Source organism: Hyperolius riggenbachi, chromosome 10 (genome assembly GCF_040937935.1).
Source record: "Hyperolius riggenbachi isolate aHypRig1 chromosome 10, aHypRig1.pri, whole genome shotgun sequence".
Classification (NCBI taxonomy): Eukaryota; Metazoa; Chordata; class Amphibia; order Anura; family Hyperoliidae; genus Hyperolius; species Hyperolius riggenbachi.
Genome location: NC_090655.1, coordinates 216,455,725 through 216,478,224, shown reverse-complemented (window position 1 = coordinate 216,478,224; position 22,500 = coordinate 216,455,725). Strand labels below are relative to the sequence as shown.

Sequence of the window (22,500 nt, the reverse complement as noted above, 5' to 3'; positions counted from 1 at the left end):
TGTGTGTGTGTGTGTGTGTGTGTGTGTGTGTGTGTGTGTGTGTGTGTGTGTGTGTGTGTGTGTGTGTGTGTGTGTGTGTGTGTGTGTGTGTGTGTGTGTGTGTGTGTGTGTGTGTGTGTGTGTGTGTGTGTGTGTGTGTGTGTGTGTGTCTGTGTGTCTGTGTACGTGTGTGTGTGTAGATAGATAGATAGATAGATAGATAGATAGATAGATAGATGTATATGTGTGTATATATTCAGTTTATAGGCATAGGACAAGGGTGTTCACATTGTTTTTTCTCCCCCATAGTTTTTTTTTTTTTAACAACGTAGTAGATAGCGGTTCTCCCTGAGTGTTAGTCAGATGTAAACCTCTGCTCCATCCTGTAAAGGTAGTCTGAGTTTCTCCAAATGTGTCCAAATGCATCCCCTAGTATTAGATTGCCCCACACAGGGGCGCCTCTAGCCATTTTGTCACTCCAGGCGAGAAAACCTTTGGTGCCAATGGCACCCCCCGCCCCATGGCACCCCCCTTGAAAATAATCATGGCAGTGTTTCACTAGAATATAATGCGGCAATATTTCACCAGAAAATAATTGTAATGCGGCAGTGTTTCACCAGAAAATATACAATGCGGGCAGCGTTTCACCAGAAAATAAACACATAGGCAGGGCTCCTCTCCCCCCCCACTTCCCATTAGTTCACCTAATAGCCCTGATACCTGCCTGCACCTGTAAGAAAAAAAATTTACTCACCTGCAGAAGACTCCTCTTCCAATCTCCCTCCGGCACACAGCAGCTCCCCGATGATCTTCGTGCAGCAACTACGGCTGCAAAACTCCCATGCTGACGAGCAGAGCAGGGATACGGGAAAATTGCACCCCAAGACCTGCAATGGAGACACATATTGTCTCCAGTGCAGGGCTTCAGATGCCATTTTACCGTAGCCCTGCTCTGCCTACCGGAACCCACAGGCTACGCAGGCTGCAGAAGTGAGCTTATGGGCTGTGGCCAGTGAACTGGCGCAGCGTCTATTAGAAGCCGCAAGCCTGTTCACCACCTGGGGACACAATATCTGGCTGGGAGGAGGCCATGGCCCCCCATGCCTACCCCCCCCCCCCCCACACACACACACACACACAGCATTCGTGACCCCCTGGTTGGCCTGGCGCCAGGCACCTCTGCAAGGGGGTCAGAAGGAGGCACAAAGGGGGACACAAGGAGTCACAAAGGAGGACAGAAGGAGTCACAGGGGGACTGAAGGAGGCACAAAGGGGACACAAGGAGGCATAAAGGGGACAGAAGTATGCACAAAGGAGGACAGAAGGAGGCACAAAAGGGGGGCAGAAGATGGTAGAGGGGGATGGAAGGAGGCAGAGGGGGGCAGAAAGAGCCACAGGGAGACAGAATAAGGCACAAAGGGGCACAGAATAAGGCACAGGCGGACAGAGGAAGGCGCAGGGGACAGAGGTGGCACATGGGGACTGAAGAGGAACATGGAGACAGAGGAGGCACAAAGGGAGACAGAAGGAGGCAGAGGGGGACAGAAGGAGGCAGAGGGGAACATAAAGAGCCACAGAGAGACAGAAGAAGGTACAAAGGGGTACAGAAGGAGACACGGGGACAGAGGTGGCACATGGGAACTGAAGAGGCATATGGAGATAGGAGGCACAGGAAGACAGAAGGACACAGAGTGGAACGGAGGGAGGAACAGGGGAGCAGAGGTGGCACAAGGGGACAAATAAAGGCAAAGGGGACATAAGGAGGCACAGGGGACACAAAGAGACAGAAGGAGGCACAAAGGGAGACAGAAGGACAAACAGGGTCAGGCATGGCACAAGGGACTGAAGGAGGCACAAGAAGACAGAAGGAGACACAAAGGGGGAAAGAAGGATGCACAAGGCACAGATGTGGCAGTTGACTGCAACTTACACTAAATAGATGCAGCAGAAGCAAGTAATAGAACACACACACACACACACACACACACACACACACACACACACACACACACACACACACACACACGTATAAAGAGATTTCCTCAGTAGGTAGATGGTGATCCCCTTGCAAGTAGTCAGTGTGCCCCTTGTTTAGGTGGGCTGTAAGCCACCCATAGGCATCTAGGATGTTCCGTTTGTTGATGGCCAGAGATTGTACCACCTGTGTTTAGTCAGAGATTCTTCTTGTAGGTAGGCAGAGAGTTCCACATTTAGGTGGCCATAGAACCTCCTGTTTATGTGGCGAGAAAGCTTACAGCTTAGTGATAGCCTTCTCTACCCAGATTAGGTGGCCAGAGAGGTTCCCTGTTAGGTGGCCAGAGATTTCACCCCTTTGGTGGTCAGAGAGTCTCCACACAGTTAGATATCCAGAAAGCAGCTTTATTTGGGGGACAGAGTGACCCTTTTAGGTGGCCACAGAGCCTACTCCCCCTTGTTAGGTGGACAGACAGCTTCTCTATCCCTTGGTGTTCGCTGAGTCCCCCAGTAGCTAGCCAGTAAGAGGCTCTGTAGGTTAGGTAGTCAGAGTTTTTCCTTATGTAGGTGGCCAAAGAGCTGCCCCCTATTAAGGTAGTAATATAGGCCACTATGTAGTCAGGCAGGGAGCTCTCATTATAGGTATAGTGAAAACACCACTGTAGGTAATCAGAGACCCTCTACCCTTAGGTGTACAGAGAGCCCTTCTGTAGGTAGAAAGTGATTCCCCCTCTAAGTAGCCAGAGAGACCCCCATTTAGTTGGTATATGCAGCCAGAGCTTAGGTGGCCAGATTTTCACTCCATTTAGGTAGCCATATAGTGTCCTGTTAAGTGGCCAGAGATTCCCCATGCTTTAGGTGGGCAGAGACCCTCCCCTCCAGTTAGCTGACACTAGCACTGAATAGGAATTGTCTACAAATCTGTGCCTACAAAACATTGTATGATTCCTTATCAGTGGCTGGGCAGATGCATTCAATAGAACATTTGTACAGTGAGTAGAAAGCTTTTTCTCTCTGCGCCCTTAGTTTTCAGTATCTCATGACAGGATAATGTTTTTTCCATTGACTCACTGGTATAAAAATGTACAAAGCTGTTCTAATTAGCTCTGCGCTCCAGGTCCAGGTAGCTGTTTGTATTCGTAGTGGTTTTAAAGGCCCCTGTTCAAGATGGTTTTCCCTTTGCTGTTGCTCAGGTCCTCATTTACCTAGTCATGGAGAAGAGTCAGTCAATGGAGATGTAGATGATGCAGTAAAGGAGCAGCTCGAGTAAAACTACAATTCATACATGAATTGTGGCTTCAATCACTTGTCCTGATGAGCTGTTCCATTAGTACATTAACTACATCCCTACTGTTGACACTTCTCCATGACTAGGTACATAAGATTTCAAAATAACCTGTCCTCGGTAATGAAGAAGCAGGTAGCGTCTCTGGCAGGATACCATTGGTATCGTGGACCTTTTTAACGTTTTATCATCTTAGTTATTATTTATTTTACTTCTTCTATCGCGATTGGTGTATGCAAAGGACTTTGGAAGACCTTGTTTCTCTCTTTAATGGCCTTGAGTTTTGTTTTTGCTTTTTTGTTATGGGGTTTGGCTATTTTTTTTATGTCTTTGTACAGGTCCCTGAAGTAGCTGAGCGTCCCCGAATATAAGACACTGTCTTATTTTATTTTTTTTAGGGGAAAATATGTGCTAGGCCTTCTTTTTTGGGGGGAGGGGCTTACACTTAGGGGAGGGCAGAGCTGTCCACAGCACATGAGACATAACAGGAGGGAGGTGCCCCATTAATTTTGGGGACCCATGAACACAGAGCCACACACACTCACACACACACACACTGGGCCCCAGCAGCTACAGCCTCATCCCCGCATTCCCCCTTTCCAACATGATGTGCTATATAAAGTTGAAGAGAAATCGAGAGCCCAATATGGTGTGGTATGTCAAAATTGATTGGATAAATGAAACAGTGAGATGGTAATACTCACAAACACGGGTTACCACCTAGGTAACCACTCATTAGGCAGGTGAGGAGATTAGACCTGTCCTCACTCAGGATTAAGAAGTTGCTCTCTGTAGATAGGAAGAAAGGGGGTAGATCACCCCTCCACCTGGGGTGGACTCAAATATTTTGGTAGGTGAACAGAGGTGCCAGAAGGATAAAAGTACATAAAAATTTTTAAAAATTGCTGGGAGGAAGTGGTGGACTCGCCTCCGTTAAAGCAGACACCAAGGACTGTAAATATATACATATTTATTGAAAATACCCCAAAGATGCAACGCGTTTCGCGGGCACAGCCCACTTCTTCAGGCAATAAGCAGGGGATAAACAACAGCAATTCAGTTATAGCAAGCAGAGCACCAAAGCTATATAACTTTACTGCTTTGTCACACTCTCTGCTCGCTTTGCATATACTGTAGTCCCATAGAATTTGCTATGGGAAAACAAGCAAATGTCCGCTGGAGGCCACTGGAGTCTGCATTTGAAGACATTTTTTTATACGACGGCCATTTTCTTGTAGTCCCATAGCAATTTCTATGGAACTACAGCACATGCGAGCAGATTAGGAGGCAGAGTGGTGATACATGACACTTAAGGTTAGAAGAGGGCTCCACTCTCAGACACCCCTTCCCCCCCTCCTCCAACAACTCAGTCCAGGATGGCTCTACAGGGGGGGGGGGGGGGGGGGGGGGAGAGGGGGGGAACCAGCATGGGATAGTGGACTTCAAAGGGTGAGGAGCGGTCACTTGTCAGTGAGAGATTAGTGCAATACCATCGCTTCCTTTGTGTATTATCTCTCTCTCTCTCTCTCTCTCTTGGCCCATACTCACGGGCGATAAAAGTGGCCTGTCGCCAGCACACGTGAGCGTGTGGGCGACAGGCCGGCGACAGCTCCTCGCCAGGTCCCTCCGCGTACACACGCGGAAGAGGGACCAGCGGCGCGACGGAAGCTGTCGCCGACGTTCCTCCTCCCCCCGCCGGAAGCTCGCTGGAAGCTCTGCGTACCTCAATGGAGGTTGCTGTCGCTAGTCCGCGTACTCACGCGGACTAGCGACAGCTGCGGCGGAGTTGCGGCGGCGACTGTCGCCAGGCGATTGAACATTTCAATCGCCTGGCGACTTCAGCGACGGGCGACAGTTCGGGGTGCGCGCCTGTTCCGGGCGACAGTTCGGTGTGCGCGTGGCCCATACTCACGGGCGACCTGTCGCCGCAACACGCGCGCCCCGCGTGTTGCGGAGACAATTGTCCCTCGTGAGTATGGGCCATCTCTCTCTCTCTCTCTACCCAACCCCCCTGACTGAAACTTTCTATGCTCAAAAGTGCTCCCTCACTCTCTCTACTAACCTAAGGTGGCCATAGTCAGGCGACTTGGTGGCCGATCGACCATCCGATTCGCTTATTATAATCATAATTATGATGAAAAATGGGGCTGCAAAGTGCACATTCGATTGGCTCAAAATTGGTTGCATGAATCGGTCTGACATGGTCAAAGATGTATGGCTGGCTTGATCAATAAGGTGTGCGTTGGTAGTGACGAATGGGACAAAACCCTAGCGCTATTCTCCTAGTGTATAAATGTACATTTGTGATGTGTTTATGTGTGCGTTTAAACATTACAGATACTATGTCACGGTGCCCATCCATTGTCCGAATCCGCAGCTCTTCAATCAGCCCCATACACACTGCTGGTGCATAGCACAGCGGCACCTGTGTGGCGTGACATACCGCGCCGACATTGTTTATGCGGCTAATGGTAGAGGTAGAAAACCACTCAACTCCCAGTGAAGGACAGTGCAGTAACCTGGTTCCAGATTCCACACACAAAATAGGGTTGAAGAGTAGTCCGCACTTGTCCAAACTAATTAAAGCTGTATTCAGGACATATTCAACTTCACATAAAAGCTAAGCTTTTATGTGATGCTGGATACATCCTGAATACAGCTTTAATTAGTTTGGACAAGTACGGACTACTCTTTGGTGGCTAATGGAAGAGACATGGATTCGAAAGACAGAAGTTCACTACCATACAGGAAAGGTAATGTATTAATGCACGCAGCACACAATAACTACCTAAGGACTGCCTCATGCCAATGGGTGTGAATGCGGCGGCAGTCCAAGGACCGCCTAACGCCAATTGTCATCAAGTCCTGGGGCTGTAGTTTCCCTGGGAACGTCCGCGCGCATGCGCAATCGTTTCCTGCCCGTTCACTGAGCGGAGTTCCGTGAATAGCCTGCTAGGCACCGATCGCGGCTAGCAGGCTGCTTGTAAACGTAAGGGGAAAGAAATCCCCTTTGTTTACAAGCGTACAACACTGCGGTCTCCAGTAGCGCTGTACGAGATCGGCGATCCTCGGCCTCTGATTGGCCGGGGAGCGCCGTCCTCTCATAGGCTAATGCCTATGAGAGGCGGAACAAGACGCCGTCCTGTTCCGATTTAGACACCAGAGGGGAGAAGGGGAGGGAGGGAGAGAGAGCCTCATAGAGGCTAAGGGAAAAAAAATACAAACTGACGCAGCGATTGGACACCTCTAGTGGCATGTTCCCTTAGGGACAAAAAAAGGAGGTGAGTCCAATCGCTGGGCTCTTTAGCTGGGCTTTGCAGGAGGCTGAAAAGCCTGCACAGCCCAGTGCTGCAATGCCAGTTCGTTAGGGGGGGGGGGGGGTTAGCGCTGTGGTCATCAAGTGGTTAACGTTTATACATTAGTGAACAGTAGCTAGGCGGCGATGCAAGGAAGGAATTGGCATGGGGTGTATAGACATCGGACAGATCTGTTTCTTGGTCAAATCTGCCCATCATCGCCTGATGTATGGGCACCTTTACTCCCAATTCTCTCTCTCATTATCTTTCTGTTCACCACCTCTTATTTGTTTTTTCTGCTTAGTCTTTGTCTGTCCATTTTCACTTTCTATGACCATATGCCCACTTTTGTACTCTCTATTCCTATTTCTATATTACCTTGTTCACATTATAAGTGTTGCCATTTACATTTTCGTAAAAAGATCAGAAGTGAATAGAGCATGCTGTCTGATGTTCAGGCTAAATGTTCTGCGCAGCAGAGCTAATGTATGTGCTATTGCATGTTGCACGCGTTTTTTGCAAAAGTGCAATGGCGACTCATTCACTGTAGTGAATGGAATCAGTAGCACAATACACAGTAGCGTAGATGGTGTGTGATCATGGGTTTTGCATTTTGACCACGCAGCCATCTGCGCTTTCAAGTGTGAACAATGCCTGCTCGCTCTCGCCGTTTCACTTGCTCTGTTTCTGCACACTTACACTTTTCCAGTAATAACTTTATTTCTCAGATTTCTTCGTCTCGCACTTATTGTTTTTACTTATGTACCATAATCCTAGTCTACTGTCCACAGAGGAGCTTGCAAACTAATCCCTTCCACAGTCTAATGTCCTACCATACTATTATTATAATTATTATGTAATTATATAGCACTGACATATTTTTTTAATTGAGAATTATTATTATTTTTTCATTGGGGGGGCTCAGTAATACATACAAATAGCCCATACATTTCTGAAAGTGGCCCTGTGGGAGGGGTAGAAGCTGTGTGTATGGTGAGGTGTGTACCTCACCTCTCTTGTGGCTGCATCCCCCTCCTTTTTTTGTAACTGTTCCAGTGACCCGCACAATATTTAAGCTGTTTGGGTAGCCCTTTGACCTTCACCTTGACGCTGTACACAAGGTTGGCCCTGCGTCTGGGCTCCCCTTTTGTCATAATCAATGTTCGCATGGCTGACTCCTCCCTGGCGTACATTAATAATGACGAGAGAGGAGTTCGGTAGCAGAGCTGACCTTGTGTGTGTACAGCATTAGTGTAATGGTCGAAAGGCGAAGCGAACAGTTTTAATATAATGCTAGTCACTGGAACAATTAAAAGGAAGACAGAGGGAAGCAGCCACAAAAGAGGTGCGGTTAGAGACCACACACCTCTCCATACACTAAAAGGGTCCCATTTAAGCTAGAGTTAATTTTCAGGAGAGGTCTTATTATAAGGGAAACACAGTAGATGTGGTCATTTTGGATACGTAGAGGGTTTTACTGTGGCTTTGTACCGATTCGTTTCAGTGTCTCCTAGAAAGAGTTGGTCTTGAGGGAGGCCTCCAGTTGTTGTAGTTTTGGGGGAAATGTGAGTGGGATTTTTTTTCATTTTGTCTGAGAGTGTATTGCCTTTATAGGTGGCCTTGGGCTTCCGTTAAATTTTGGTTGTTGGGGTCTTTTTTTCTTTTGACCATTGGATGCCCTTAGAAAACTATGTATAAACTTGCATTCATTTTTAATTTTTTTTTGGAAAACATTTTTGGGTGGGTCTTTTAAAGCTGGTTTGTTTGAGGAAAGTTAACAGTGGTGTGGTCGAACATAGAACAATTTAGTATGGAATAATATATTTTTTAATTATTATTGGATAATATAGAAGCATTAAGATTTTTTTAAATTAGTTAAATAAGTGTTCATGTGTAAATCATAAATCCTTTGTTAAAAAACTATTATATTTTTTTTTTAGATGGAAGAATTATTAAATGAGTTACGTAGAGTTTCACATACAGTAGAAGATCAGTGCTTTCAGGATGATCCTGAATATACTGAGGATGAAATAATACAAAGAAGACTAGAACCTAAAAGTAAACGTTTAGAGATTCTTGACTGGTGTACCTGCACAAAATGTAGCTTTATGCCAACCTTGGAGGAAAGCACCTGTTGCAAAGAGTTGTCTGCCACAAATGTAGAACTTTCAGAGAATTTACAATGTATTACTTATAGTAATTTTATGCTTGAGATATGTCTAGACCCCCGGCACCTGGAGATTATTGTGTTGGCAAACAAAAGCATTTCTCGGAGCTTCTTTTGTGAGAACTACAATAGGTAATGATAAAGTTATTTTATAGTAAATAAATAAATGTAAGGTTTATTTTAAAATGTTATAAAAAATCTTTACACAGCAGTGTCCCTGGTGTATGGCATTTGCGATGAATGACTAATACTAGATACATGTGCTTTCTGGTTGCTTGAGCAACCAGCCTAAAAAGAACAAATTCCCCCTCTCAAAATACTTACTAAACCTCCAGTGACATCTATCAGCCTTACTGCATGACTTAGCGGGCTCCTAGGGTCTTTCCTTTTCCTCCAGTGCATGGAAGCCAACATGTAACGTGACTCGAATCTGCTTAGGTGACGTGTTGACTTTCGTACAGAGATGTTAAAAAACCCCTAGGGGCCTTCAAAGTGTTACAAGAAGGCTGCTACATGTCGATGGAGGTTTTGTAAATATTTTAAAAGACTCCAAACCCGGTCAAAATGAAGTTCCCATTACCACTAGGTAAGTTGGTTAGTTGAGATTTCTGGTTGCCTGAGTTCCGGTTAATGGGGACTATAACGTTCATGACATAGATGAAATGGTTAAGAACACACGACAAATGGTTCCTATATAAAATAGAAGATTTAAATAACAATATCACCTTTCTAACCAATCTCTTTATTCTGTTGAGACGATTGTAACAGCAAAAGAAAAAAAAATAGCGCTAAAGGAGAGTATAAATGCTATTTGTGGACACGATATATTGTATGTATTGGTTATTATACTATCGCAGGTAGCTTACAGTGCCAAGAAGGTATTGGCAGTTAGATTGCAGCGACCAGTAGGCATGGGCGAACATAGCCATTTCATGATTGCAAATCTTTTAAAGAATTTTAGTATGAAAATCTTCAATTAGAAATTTGTAATCAACCTTGTTGACTTTAATGGCAGTCAAAAAGAACCGTGTAATGACTTAAAGGTCAAGGGCAAATTTTTCCTCTGAAATATGTATTTGATGCATAGGTTTTTGATATTTAAAAATACAAAACACAAAACATAAGAAATAGCTGGTAGTATAGAATACCAAACTTATTTATAAAAATCAAAATTTTACCTTGAAGGTATTATTTGCGATAATTCAAGTTGGAGTGAGCATATGAGGTTTCCCACAATGCATCACTGATTATTATACAAACCATCTTTTTTTTTGTTTCTGTGAATGTGCGGTTTAGAGTTAGAGAACCGTGTATGCGCTGGACTTTTAAGTCAGCCATCGTGTTGATGACCGGGCGATGTGATGACGTGTAGCAGCAAAACGCAAAAAATGTGTAGTGTGCGCGATGGTTACTCATACTGCCAACTTCGTGTGGTAGTCACCAATTAACGAAACCGCCAGCTGGACCGTTACAGAGGCCAGGTTGACACTGGTGGACCTTGCGACCTACGGTGGGCTGGAGAAAGCCTCTGGTAAGTGTAAATTATGATTTTAAAACTTGCTCATGGTATCTTTAACAAGTTGGTACATCTATGCTTTCCAGAGGTTCTAGAGATGTGGCTAGCTTACAGTGACCTAAAGGGATTTGCATAATCACCACCATGAATCATTGTGGGAGACATCATATACTCACTCTAACCAGAATTATCGAAGATACCTTTTTGTTTTCCATTAGCATTTTAGTAAGAAGGCTTTTGTGTCCTTTATAACCCCTTAAACACTCTAATCCCTTACAAAACCAGAACACCAGTTCTGGTTCACCATGAGCCTGCTGGGTAGTGTACAATAAGTTATTTTTTTCGTTTAAAAAATGTTATATGCATCCACTGTCAGATGCTACAAAATATACCTTTGCGCCAAAACATTTGTAATTGAAACCATAGAAAGTGTTTTTTGGGAAAATTGGCAATTTCTGCATAAAATTTTGTTCTAGAATCCACAATGGAAGGCCAAAAACTTGGATAATTACCTGACGAATCCATTTTTTAATTTTCGCCTTTGTATGAGGCCCTTTAACCTATGAATAAATATTTTCTTTTTTGCCTTTGCATAAGAGAAGATCAGAAAAATTTGGCAACAATTTGTATAAAAAAATATGTGAAATTTAGCCTCTGTAATCGAAACAGATTATAATTTAGTGTTATGCACCAGGGTAATATTAAAGAATTTGGTTAGTGTAAAACCATTTGACAAAGGAATCAATTACAAACTGCATACTGATGTTAATAGATAATAAAATATAGTAGAAAAAGACCGCTCAACCTCTGATACCTTGTGCAAGGTGCTGGAAACCAGACAGCAGAACAGGAACACAGGGAGGAAGTCCGCACACTCGCTGGTATATTCCAAGGGTTTTTATTTCAATCCAAATCGCACATACAGAAATTGGCTGACATGTTTCGGAAAGAATCCTTACTCATAGCCTCCTATGAGTAAGGATTCTTTCCGAAACATGTCAGCCAATTTCTGTATGTGCGATTTGGATTGAAATAAAAACCCTTGGAATATACCAGCGAGTGTGCGGACTTCCTCCCTGTGTTAATAGATAATAGCTGTGTCTGTGACCAGGTCCGACATGAGGCCTGAAGTAACTGTCACGCGTCAGGGCAATAATATTATATAATAATATTAGATAACATTAAATTATAGTGATTAGTAGGTAATGTTGGGTGTATTATAATGGCTGGTAGGTAGAAATTGGTAATTTGTAGTGTTCAGCTAGTACTTTATGTATTGTCTAGCAGACCAGGGCTTTTCAACCCTTTCAATTATTGTAACACTTTTATCGACTGAAAATTTTTAAGTACCACCTGTGTACCTGCGCAGTAGATCAAACCCCGATCAGGCTCAGCTGTTTTCGCCAGAACGAAGAACCGCTACTGCGCATGCGCTCACGCAGACAAAGGAGATCTTCGGGGGGTCCCAGTATCTCTTATACTGAGGAGGAAGGGAGAAGCCCCTTTAGGATCCAGAGGTTTCTCCCTCTTGCACTTTTTTCTTAAAAGTACACTTTAAGAAATGGGGGGGGGGGGTGGGGGCATATGAGAGAGGAATAGCAGGATGCATTGGTGGGGAAAAGGATTAAAATTAGATTTTTAGCCTATAGGTTGCAAGTATTGGCAATCTGTAGGTAGATTGCCAATATAGGTAGCTTTTCCAGCTCCTTCCTCCATTCCTCCCCCCACCCTTCAATATAGTTAGCACCCCCCCCCCCACCCACCATCAGAAGACTGGCAGTGACTCACCACAAAGTTTGGCTCTCCTCGCCGTGCTGCCCTGTAGAATGATTCAGATCTCAGATCAGTGGTAACTGGGCCGTAGTGAGAAAGACAGCCAGGCGAACGGTACCCAGTGACCGCACATGTACTTTAAATACAGGAAGTGAGCAGTGATGTCACTTCCTCTATTTGAAGTATACCCACCGTCACTGTGCAACATTCACCTAGCTGTCTCCTCACTTCTGATCTAAAGTTCTGAAGTATGTAGCAGGGCAGCACATTGAGGAGCGAGCGGGGGGAGCTGAACTTTGTGGAGGCAGGATAGAACCAAGACAAGTGGTAGGTGGCCAATTAAGAGGCAGGCAAACTTGGAGTGTACAACCTGGTCAACAGCAAAATACCACCAGTGGTACGTGTACCACAGGTTGAAAAGCCCTGTAGTAGACAACTGAAAGTGATAGGATGTTCCCAACATTGACATTGTAGTACAACGCATATGGGAGAAAAGTATCTCAAAGTTTTGAGCGTTTAACAATTTAGAAATTACTTATTATTATTATTTATATTAGTAGTTGTATAATGTATATAGTTAAGTAGTAATATTTTTTTAACAATTATTTTTACAGATTACTAAGAAAGGCTGCATACAAATCTTTCACTTTATGGGCACATGGCCATTTGGGATATCAAAATAGAGTGCCAATTCCTTCATGTGTAGTGAATTTAATAAGAAACACATTTCCAGATCCACATAACATTTATCAGGGTTTCCATTGGTGTGAAGATTATTCTGCTATTGACATGGCATTTGATGACTAAGTGTTTTATTACACTTTACCTATGATGAGCAACATATTTTTGTTGTTGTCTTCTTTTGCTATTAAAATTGTTGAATCTAGATTACAGATGTTACTCACAGACACAAAAGTATAATATATGTAGTTGTTAATAAATAAAATAGATAACGTAAACATTGTAAATAAATATTGAAACCTATTGACTAATTTGTTTATGTATTTCTATATATCTATTAGATTTCAACAACTATGAAACATTATGAAAACTAATGTAGCACATCACTATTACATTTTTTTTTACATAAATAATTTACATAGTACATGTATAGAATCCTATGCTGCTATGTTACTATGGTTGCATCGACTACAATAGGAAGCAGCATTTGCGTCCTGGTTGCTATGACTGCACTGGGGGACAGGGCCATGAATTCTATTACAGAGACCACGTGATGAATACACATGGTATCCAGACCGCTATTGACATCTTCTCGATAGGGAGGCAGCAATCACAGTGCGAAGCAACATATGCATTTACATTTCTATAACAATGTTTGGGTCTGTGACGGTGATCACATGAGGACTTGTGATTTCCAGATGTACAATTACACCACCCACAACTGTTTACCAAGGGATGCACCACAAGGCCAAAGTATATACTAGGTTAGCAGGCATCTTTTAAATATAATAACTATACTATGTGGATGACGAATGGCAGTAGGAATGCGTGACCATGGGAGGTACTAGTGAAGTATAATCAGGTCTCCCATCCAGACTGCTGTCCTCTGTAACTTTGCACATTGTGATGTTTTGGTGGTGTATGTTTTAGAATATCAATAGCCTATCACATTGGGTTAATGGCTGTGTGGGAGGAGTCCTGTAGTTTTAAGAGAGGTATACCATCAGAACCGTCACGTGGCAGGATTGGTCAATCGTAGCTTGAATTTGTGTATATATATTTGTGATGTTAAAATCGTTAAAGGTCTATTGTACCCAAAACAGCGGGCTGTAGCTGCCTCATGGCATGTGATGTTACTGGTGTTTGTTTAATTAAATTGTTGTTGTATTTTTACATAAGTGGTGTGGACCATAACTTTTTTACTGTTGGAGAAATCCTAGTGGTACATAGAACAGGTCATTGCACAGTAAGCTTTTGAAATGTGCTAGACGCTGACACAAACCAAATAAAGTTTTGCAAGAACCCTAGAATAATCACTGTAAAACCAGCATTATGTGCTGTACAGTTCATGCTAATAAATACAAAAATTACTAGATCTTCTTTCCTGCCATTAAAGATTGATGGAGTGTTTGGCCCGCCCATTCCTTCCAAAACACTCCAGAAGTGAATCCCAAAAAACAGTTGTCACAAGTGAAATTACAACTTTAGGAATAAAAGCAAATAGACAAATAATAAGATTATCAATGGAAAATAAATTTGATTTCAAATGTTTTGGTGCTTATATACTTTTAAATTAAAGGGAATGTCCAGGCTACATAAAAAATAAAGTTCTACTTTTCCGGAACTTCCTCCAACCCCTGGCAGGTGCTATGTCCCTCGCCACAGGTCCACTCTCAGCAGCTGTGCAGAGGGCAACTTCGCCAGGTAGTCCTCTACTGCGACTGTGAGTGCCGTTGTCAATCATGCACACGTGGCCAGGAGTATTCTGCGCAGGCGCAATAGCTTTACACAGGCGGTGAACACTCCGTAACATGTGTGTATGATTGACAATGACGCTCACATAGGCGTAGTAGAGGACTACCAGGCGAGGTCGGCCTCTGCACCGGAGGGGACCTGGAGCCAGTGACTGAGAGTGGACCTGTGGCAAGGGACATAGCGGCTGCCAGGAGCTTCAGGAGCTTCCTTTAACTGGACATTTCCTTTAAAAGGCATTGTGTAGCAGACAGGTAAGTTTTAATATAAATAAAAAAAACAGATAAATACATACAAAAGAAGGTTTATAGTTCCTTGTCCAAATGTTCAGTCAATAGTTGTAACATGGTAAAATGAAACCATTTTCCTTCATGTCATCTTTAATTTCAGTTTTCTACTAAATTAAAGAAAAAATGTATAATGTAGACTGTTGTAACAGTGATGTAGAGGAACCATTCTCCATTTTAATTACCAGTAATTTTTATCGGAACACCGGCCTACATCTCATTTAAAGAATGCAGCATATTTGCCAAAAAAGGCTAGTACACCTTTATGATAGTTGTCAGGGCAGCCATCACAGAGTCTGAGTTTGCTATGGAGTTTTCAAACTGGACTCTTTCCATAAGGTGAACCCTAGGTGAACTGAGAAAAATCACTGGTGATTACACTTGTGAGTGGATCCCCTCAAGTACTGTTACAACAGGTTTTTTTATCCATGAAAACTGTATTTAAAAAAAAAATTAAGAAATGATCGTATGAAGTGTAAGGAACACATTCTAAACGGAACTTATTTAATTCAATGGTACAATTTTACAATTTTAATTCAATTTAATTCCAGTTATACAAATGGACATTTGAACAAATGTACTCGGAACATTCATTGTATGTGGTTCGCTATTGTAGCAATAGTATATTATGCATATGTATTTATACTTTTATTAACTAATTAGTTATTTCACTTGTGAAAACTGTTTATTCATTTAAAAAAACATATTTTGCAACATGAATTTCTTTTTTTTTTTTTTTTTTTTTTCAAGCTATTACAACCTTGACATTTTTAATGGAGTCACTTATATTAATTTTAATGTAATATAAATAGTTCTAATTTTTTTTTCAATTACCATTGTAAAAGAAATTTTCTTTTTATTCAAAATATGTTTTTTAAGAATATTTCACAGTTCTTCTATTCAATTCTTTTTATCAATCTTTAGGTAGAAAAGAATGTCCTTTTTTAAATTACAAAGTAACAGTACACTACTAATAAATCTTATATACATTTACAACATAAGACTAAAATATTATAACATACAGTAACAAAACGTGGCTACATAGTGTTCATAGTACTCCCCTTTAAAAGATAGTCGAATTACATACTGTAGGAAAAGTAAAGTTGCGTAAAAATATACTACATTGTTGTTTCAAACAAAACAGCAATAGCACTAATGTATCAAACTATTCCTCATCTTCTGCACCAAATCTTGAAACATACTCCATTACCATAAACTCTTTACAAGGCTTCTCGGTCAGTGCTATATTCTTTGGAACATGTTGTTTGTTTTGTTGCCAAGCACTTGTAATTTGGCCAGTAGCAAATTTGAAGATGTCCTCTTTAATGCCCTGCAGGAAGTAATCTGATTTGGGATCATATATCTTCTTGACAATCCAGTTTTTGGAAGACTTAGAAAATACCAAATTGAAACGGAAACTTCCAACTGGTTCCCTTCCTGGTCCTGAGACTTTCACTGTTGCTTGCTTTCTACCAACGTTCCAATTGTTGTCAAGAGCTGCTAGCTGTGTTCGCGCAATCATACCATCCATATAATAATGTATTCTCTTGGACCGGTACTTCAATACATTACTGTGGAAAACTTCTAATTCCCCTGTGTGACAAAAATTTGAAAGGTGTTCCAAGTCTTTCAAGAATTTGGGATTCAGAACAATGTCTCGAAAAGTACAAAAAGCCTTTGATTTTTTGTCCATCCATTTTTTCCTTTCACGTTGATCTAAACTAAGTTCTTCATGATTGCATTTATGGTACAAAACACCATAATCCCAGCTATGAACATTTGAAACATGATTAACAATTGACTTCCATTTTTCAAGCAGCATATCAACATTTCCTTCACAGGTTCTAGCGCACCACCATAAATGTTTGACAGCTGAACATATCCACGCTGAAATGTCTCTGCAGTTTCTCCATCTACTTGCGTTGATTAGTTTTGTCCTTAGGCTTTTGGCAAAGTGCCACACATCATATTGGTGTGTAATGTCAGGGTAATCGGTTGCAATCATTTTTTTAATTCCAACATGTCTATCAGTACACATCATTTTTAGATCAAGGTTTTGTGAACAAAGAAAATCAATGGATTTTTTGCATCCCTTTTTCTCTAATGAAACAGAGGAACAATTGTTGGCAAGTTGTTCAACATGAAAATGTAAAATTTTCTTTGTAGTGGATTCCATCAAACTATAAGTACAATACTTAGCAGAAAATCCCGGGCTATCACACTGCCCATCTGCTGACACACATACAGCCCTTCCAGAAAAATCTTCCAGTAATTTTTGTTGGTGGTTTTTCCAATGGTAATCAATGGCAGGGAATAATGTACTCTGCTGAATCCTGTAGAAAGTTGATGATGTCATTTGATGCATGCCAAGTAACTTCAACAAGCGATAAACTTTCTCGAAGCTAGAGCCACTAAGAAGGATAGCCGATGCTAAATTAATATTCCCTAAGAAAGTATTCTTTTTCCTTGGCTGACTGTCCCACAACTTGCTTATGTGTCCATTTTCACAAACACATGTGATGGATAAGAATGTGCCCTTTATGTTTTTTTTCACAAGTTGAATTGGGGCATCACACTTTTTTTTCCTTGGACACTTGACCATTGCAATTAAATGAAACAGGCAAGTTTCATACACAAGAAAAGTAGTTTCCGAGGGACTGCTAGTATGAATAATGTCAGCAAGGTTTTCAAATCCAGGTTTATCTTTGTGTGACACGTATTGTTCTTCACTTCCAGGATCACTGTCTGACTCTGAGACACTAGAAAGTTCAAAATCGGGATCTTTTTCTTTTGTTTTAGATGAAGGAGGTATTTTCCTTTTTTTGGTACTACATTCTTCTATGTCTTGAATTTCAATGCTGCTTGACGAAGATGGTGATAAAGGAACATTCGTTAGTCTATCTTCTGTATTGAAATCCACTTCCATGCACATTTCAGTATTAGGTGAAGACAAGTTAGCCAAATCACTTACAGAAATGCAATGAGTACATTGAATGGTCAGTTTTTCTAGACATTCACAATCTGTCTGTGTATGTACTGTTGAATATGTTTTCTTTTTAGTTGTTTTTCTTTTTTTTTTCTTAATTGCGGGAGAGTGTTGTGCTTCACTTTCTTCCCCTTCTACATTTTCTTTCGACACATTTTCTTGTTCTCCCAAATCATGGTTTTGTAAAGAAGAAGAATTGGAAGGTATGTTTCTCAACACTAGAGAGCTTTCTTCGGCAGTGTTGACCTCAAGTCTTATTCTTTTATTCATGTTTTCTTTATCAGCTGCCTTACTTTCTATTTTAATTCTTGGCAGGGCATGTGAATGCAAATGTTTCCTTCCTCCTTTATTTTGATAGTCACTGGGTTCAAAGTGGTCAGAACATATTCGGTATTTGTCATAGATTTTCCCTTGAAAGATTTCCTCAACATAATCATCTGTTTGTCTGATGTTGGGATCTAAAGATAAAATCCATTTTTTAATGGTCTCTTTTTTTTTTGGAAAGACATGGAGTATGAAGTCTTGTTTTGACTTTCTTTGTTTACTGCCGTTCGAGCAGTTTCTAACCAAACACTTTGGCATTTTATCTAAATGAAAATACGCAAATAATCATTATGTAATAATATTACCAATACTTATTTTCTACTTAAAACTACCTACAACATTTTGTTTCGCTGATTTTATATAGTACATCTGGAAATTATAATCTGTCAAAAACATTGTTTACATTTATTTTTTCCCTCAAAATTATACACACAAGACCCTATAATGACAATGTGAAATAGTTCAATTGAGTTTTTTGCCAATTTTTATTACAAATTTAACATGTACACTATTCACAGCCTTTGTGTAATGAATAGCGGAGATGCCGCCGCAGGGGCAAGCGGTATGGCGGCTATCTCCGCATTCCAGCCGGCGGCTTCTGCCGCGCAGCAACATGATGCTGTCATGCCTGGTCCTTCTAGTGCACGCAGATGGAGAGCTACGTGCGTGCGCCAGGCGACAGAACCTTTATGCAAGTAGAAGGCGAGTCAGCTGATCATGCCGATCAGCTGTCTCCAGCTATGCTCCGGATTGGCTGAGTGACTGGGGCGGCGCTGTGGAGCGTTTTTGGTATATATAGGACTTGCCTGTCAGTTGCAAGTTGTCTGCTGTTGCAAACATTTACGTGTGAGCGCTCAGACCTGAGTCAGATCCTACAGTGTGTTAGAACCAGCCGGAGCTGGGAATTCACACTGAGTCATATTCCGTTGATGGCTTTAAAGTACTATTGCTTTATTACAGTTTATGTGTTAGACTAGTTCCCAGGTGTTGAGACCAAGGTCCTCACACCTAAGACTAGGAGATTGCTACATTGCTACTGTTCATCTGTTAGACTAGTTCCCAGGTGTTGAGACCAAGGACCTCACACCTAAGACTAGGAATGATATTTATACTGTTACCTGTTATGATCTTTGGCTTTCCTGACTATTCTCCTGCTCTCTGATTTGGTACTTCCGCCCATCTGATTATCTGTTGCCGACATTGCCTGTACCTGGATACCGAATCAGTCTTTCGCCTCTGTACCTTATCTGTCCGTGTGTTGCCGACCTGGCTTGTCTATCCTTTCTGGCTGTCACCTAGCCCTTGGGTGATCAGCCTTACTGTACTATCTGTGATACTTGCTCTTCAAGTGTTTACTAGCTGTAAGCTCAGGCCTATGGTCACCTGCTCCTCAGGAGAACATCTTGGGAAATCCTGGTTCAATTCCAGTCCGTAGTGGGAGCCTAAGAAACGGCTACCACCACCACACATCCAAGGAAGGCAGCAGGCACGCTGTGGGCAAAGGAGCAGGAATGGCTACCACCACACATCCAAAGAAGGCAGCAGGCATGCTGTGGGCAAAGGAGCAGGAACGGCTACCACCACACATCCAATGAAGTCAGCAGGCACGCTGTGGGCAAAGGAGCAGGAACGGCTACCACACATCCAAGGAAGGAAGAAGGCATGGCATGCAAGTCCCGAGGTAGTGACCAAAAATAACAATACAGAAGGACATTTGAGGCCCTGCTGTATATGAGATGAATCAACTTTACATCCTTTAACGAGAATCTGTTATGGAGGGCAAGTCTGCCATCCATTCAAGTGAAAGGTATGCACTGACTGCCAGGTGTAATACAATGGGCAGTCAAAGATGCAGTGAAAGGTATGCAGTAACTGCAAACAGCTGTCTGTGTAGTGACGGACGTGCTGGGCTGGTGTGCACCATGACGAGAGTGCAGGTGATGGCGGCTTTCCAGCCCTTATAGTCGCCGGCCTGAGGTAGTTGAGTGACAGAACAGTGACTGTCCAGCTGATCGAATTTGGTCTGTCCACAGTGAAGCAACAACATTATTATCGTGGGTGTGCCCCCCGAGACACTCATTTAGCCGGCGGTCATTGCTTCATTGTGATACGCAAGCCCCTTTACCGCGGCAAGGTAATGATCACAAAGGGGAATTGGCACCTGTACATGCCTTTTGTTTTGTTGTTGCAGCTACAGTGCAGCCAGAGAAGTTAGGCATGCATGTACACGCACCAGAAAAATTATTATAGCGGTTGCTGCTAGGTAATTGGAGGAATAAATTGCTTTAAAACATCTTGCGTGTGTATACATCAATCAGGTAGTGTAATTAGAGTACTGCTTCAAACTGACAGACCAGACTCACTGTGTAACGCATCGCAAACAGCTGTTTGTGTAGTGATGGCCGTGCTGGACTGGTGCGCACCATGGCGAGAGTGCAGGCCGTGGCGATTTTCAAGCCCATATGGTCACCGGGCTGAGGTAGCTGAATGACAGAACAACAGTGACTGTCCAGCTGATCGAATTTGGTCTGTCCACAATGAAGCAATTACCTTATTATCTTGGGTGTGCCCCCCAAAACACTCATATAGCCAGCGGTCATTGCTTCTTTGTGATACGCAAATTTAGGCGGGCATGTACACGCACTAGAAAAAAATATTATCATTTTTATTAGCGGCCGCGGGCAGAGATGCTGTGTGGGGAGCGACTTAGTCATGGGGCAGGCAGTCACACGGCGTGTAGGCTGAGATGCTGTGTGTGGGGCCTGACTTAGTGTTCGGGCAGGCCTGACCGTGCTTTGCAGACCACGTGGTTAGATCGACCCTTGACCCAACACTGTGTGCCAGAGATGACACCAATTGACTTTCAACATCACGGTACAGTTTGGGTATCGCCTTATTGAAGAAATAATTGCGGCCTGGTATCTTCCACTGCAGTGTGTGGCTTTGTGGCTGCTGTGCTTGCACTTTTATGGGGCGGGGAGGGGGGAAATGTTAGAAATACCAACTTACATGCCATGCATCTCCTGACTCTGGAGTTAAGGGTCATTTTTTTGTCTGCTTGTAATTGTTTGGGGGGGTGGAGCGAACTTTATGGATTGTTCTCGTGCACAGTCGTTGATTGCCAGGAAACGATTCTAGGGGAGCCTTTAGGCATAGGCAGTATAGGCCATTGCCTGGCGTGACATTGGTCCTGGGGGCGCCTTGTTGCTGGGTTAAGCCCCACCCCCAAACAAAGCCACACACCCCACAATAAGCCCCCCATGGGTGTTCTATTACTTGCTTCTGCTGCATCTACTTAGCGTAAATTGCATGCAGCTGCCACCTCTGTGCCTTGTGCATTTTTCTTTCCCCTTTTGTACATCCTTCTGTCCCTTTTGTGCCTCCTTCTCTCTCCTTACACCTCATTCAGACTCTTGTGCCATGTCTGACCCCGCTTATCCTTCTGTCTCCCTTTGTGCCTCCTTCTGTCTCAGTGTGTCTCCTTCAGTCCCCCTGTGCCTCCTTCTGTCTCCTTACACCTCATTCAGGCTCTTGTGCCATGTCTGACCCTGTTTATCCTTCTGTGCCCCTTTGTGCCTCCTTCTGATCCTATTGCAGAGGCGCCTAGTCCACCAGGCAGTCACGATTGCTGTGTGGGGGGAGGGGGAGGCGCGGGGGGGGGGGGGGGGTAACTGCAGCCACCCCCACCAGATGGTGTGTACACAGGTCGTGTACCGGGTTGCGGCGTCTAAAAGATGCTGCACCATTTCCCTGGCCACAGCACGTAATATTACTTTTGCAGCCTGTGAAGTCTGTGGGTTCCGGCAGGCAGAGCAGGGCCCCGAGAAAATGGCATCCAAAACTCTACACTGGAGACTATTTGTGTTTCCAGTGCGGGACTTCGGGCGCAATTTTTCCTGTACGCCTGCTCTGCCTGTCAGTGCGTGAGTTTTGCAGCCGGAATTACTGCATGAAGATCATCGGGAGAGCTGATGCGCGCCGGAGGGAGGCTGGGAGAGGAGTCTTCTCTTCTACAGGTGAGTAAATGTTTTTTATTTCTATCAGGTGCGGGCAAGTACCAAGGCTAATAGGGGGAACTAATGGGAAGGGGGAAGGAGAGAGGAGCCCTGCCTATGTGTAATTTCTAGTGAACCGCTGCTGCATTACGATCTTTTTCGGGTGAAACATTGCTGCATTATGATTATTTTCATGGGGGAGCATCCGGGGGGCGGTGAACGCCACAGGTTTTCTCTCATGGAGTGACAAAATGCCTAGAGGCACCCTGAACAATTCAGTCCATCACTACTGTGGGTCATTATACAGACAGGTGTGTCTTTCCAAAACATGTCCAATCAACTGATTTTCCCATAGGTGTACTCCAATTTAGCAGAAAAATATCAAACTTGATGAGGGGAAACATTACACCTGAGCTCATTTTAGAGCTTCATGTCAAAGGCTGTGAATACGTAAGTGCAAGTGTTTTTCCATTTATTTTATTTTT

General features: G+C 43.0%; 1 protein-coding gene across 1 annotated transcript in view; it reads right to left on the bottom strand.

Annotated features, from left to right (window-relative positions):
* LOC137536808 (zinc finger protein 850-like) overlaps positions 1 to 22,500 on the bottom strand; it is a 95,405-nt gene that overhangs the window by 40,781 nt on the left and 32,124 nt on the right. Inside the window, exons 8-9 of the mRNA XM_068259007.1 lie at positions 15,921 to 16,479; positions 734 to 866 (exon numbers count right to left, since the gene is read on the bottom strand). Of these exons, the coding sequence (XP_068115108.1) occupies positions 734 to 866; positions 15,921 to 16,479 (692 nt within the window). The remainder of the gene's footprint in view (positions 1 to 733; positions 867 to 15,920; positions 16,480 to 22,500) is intronic.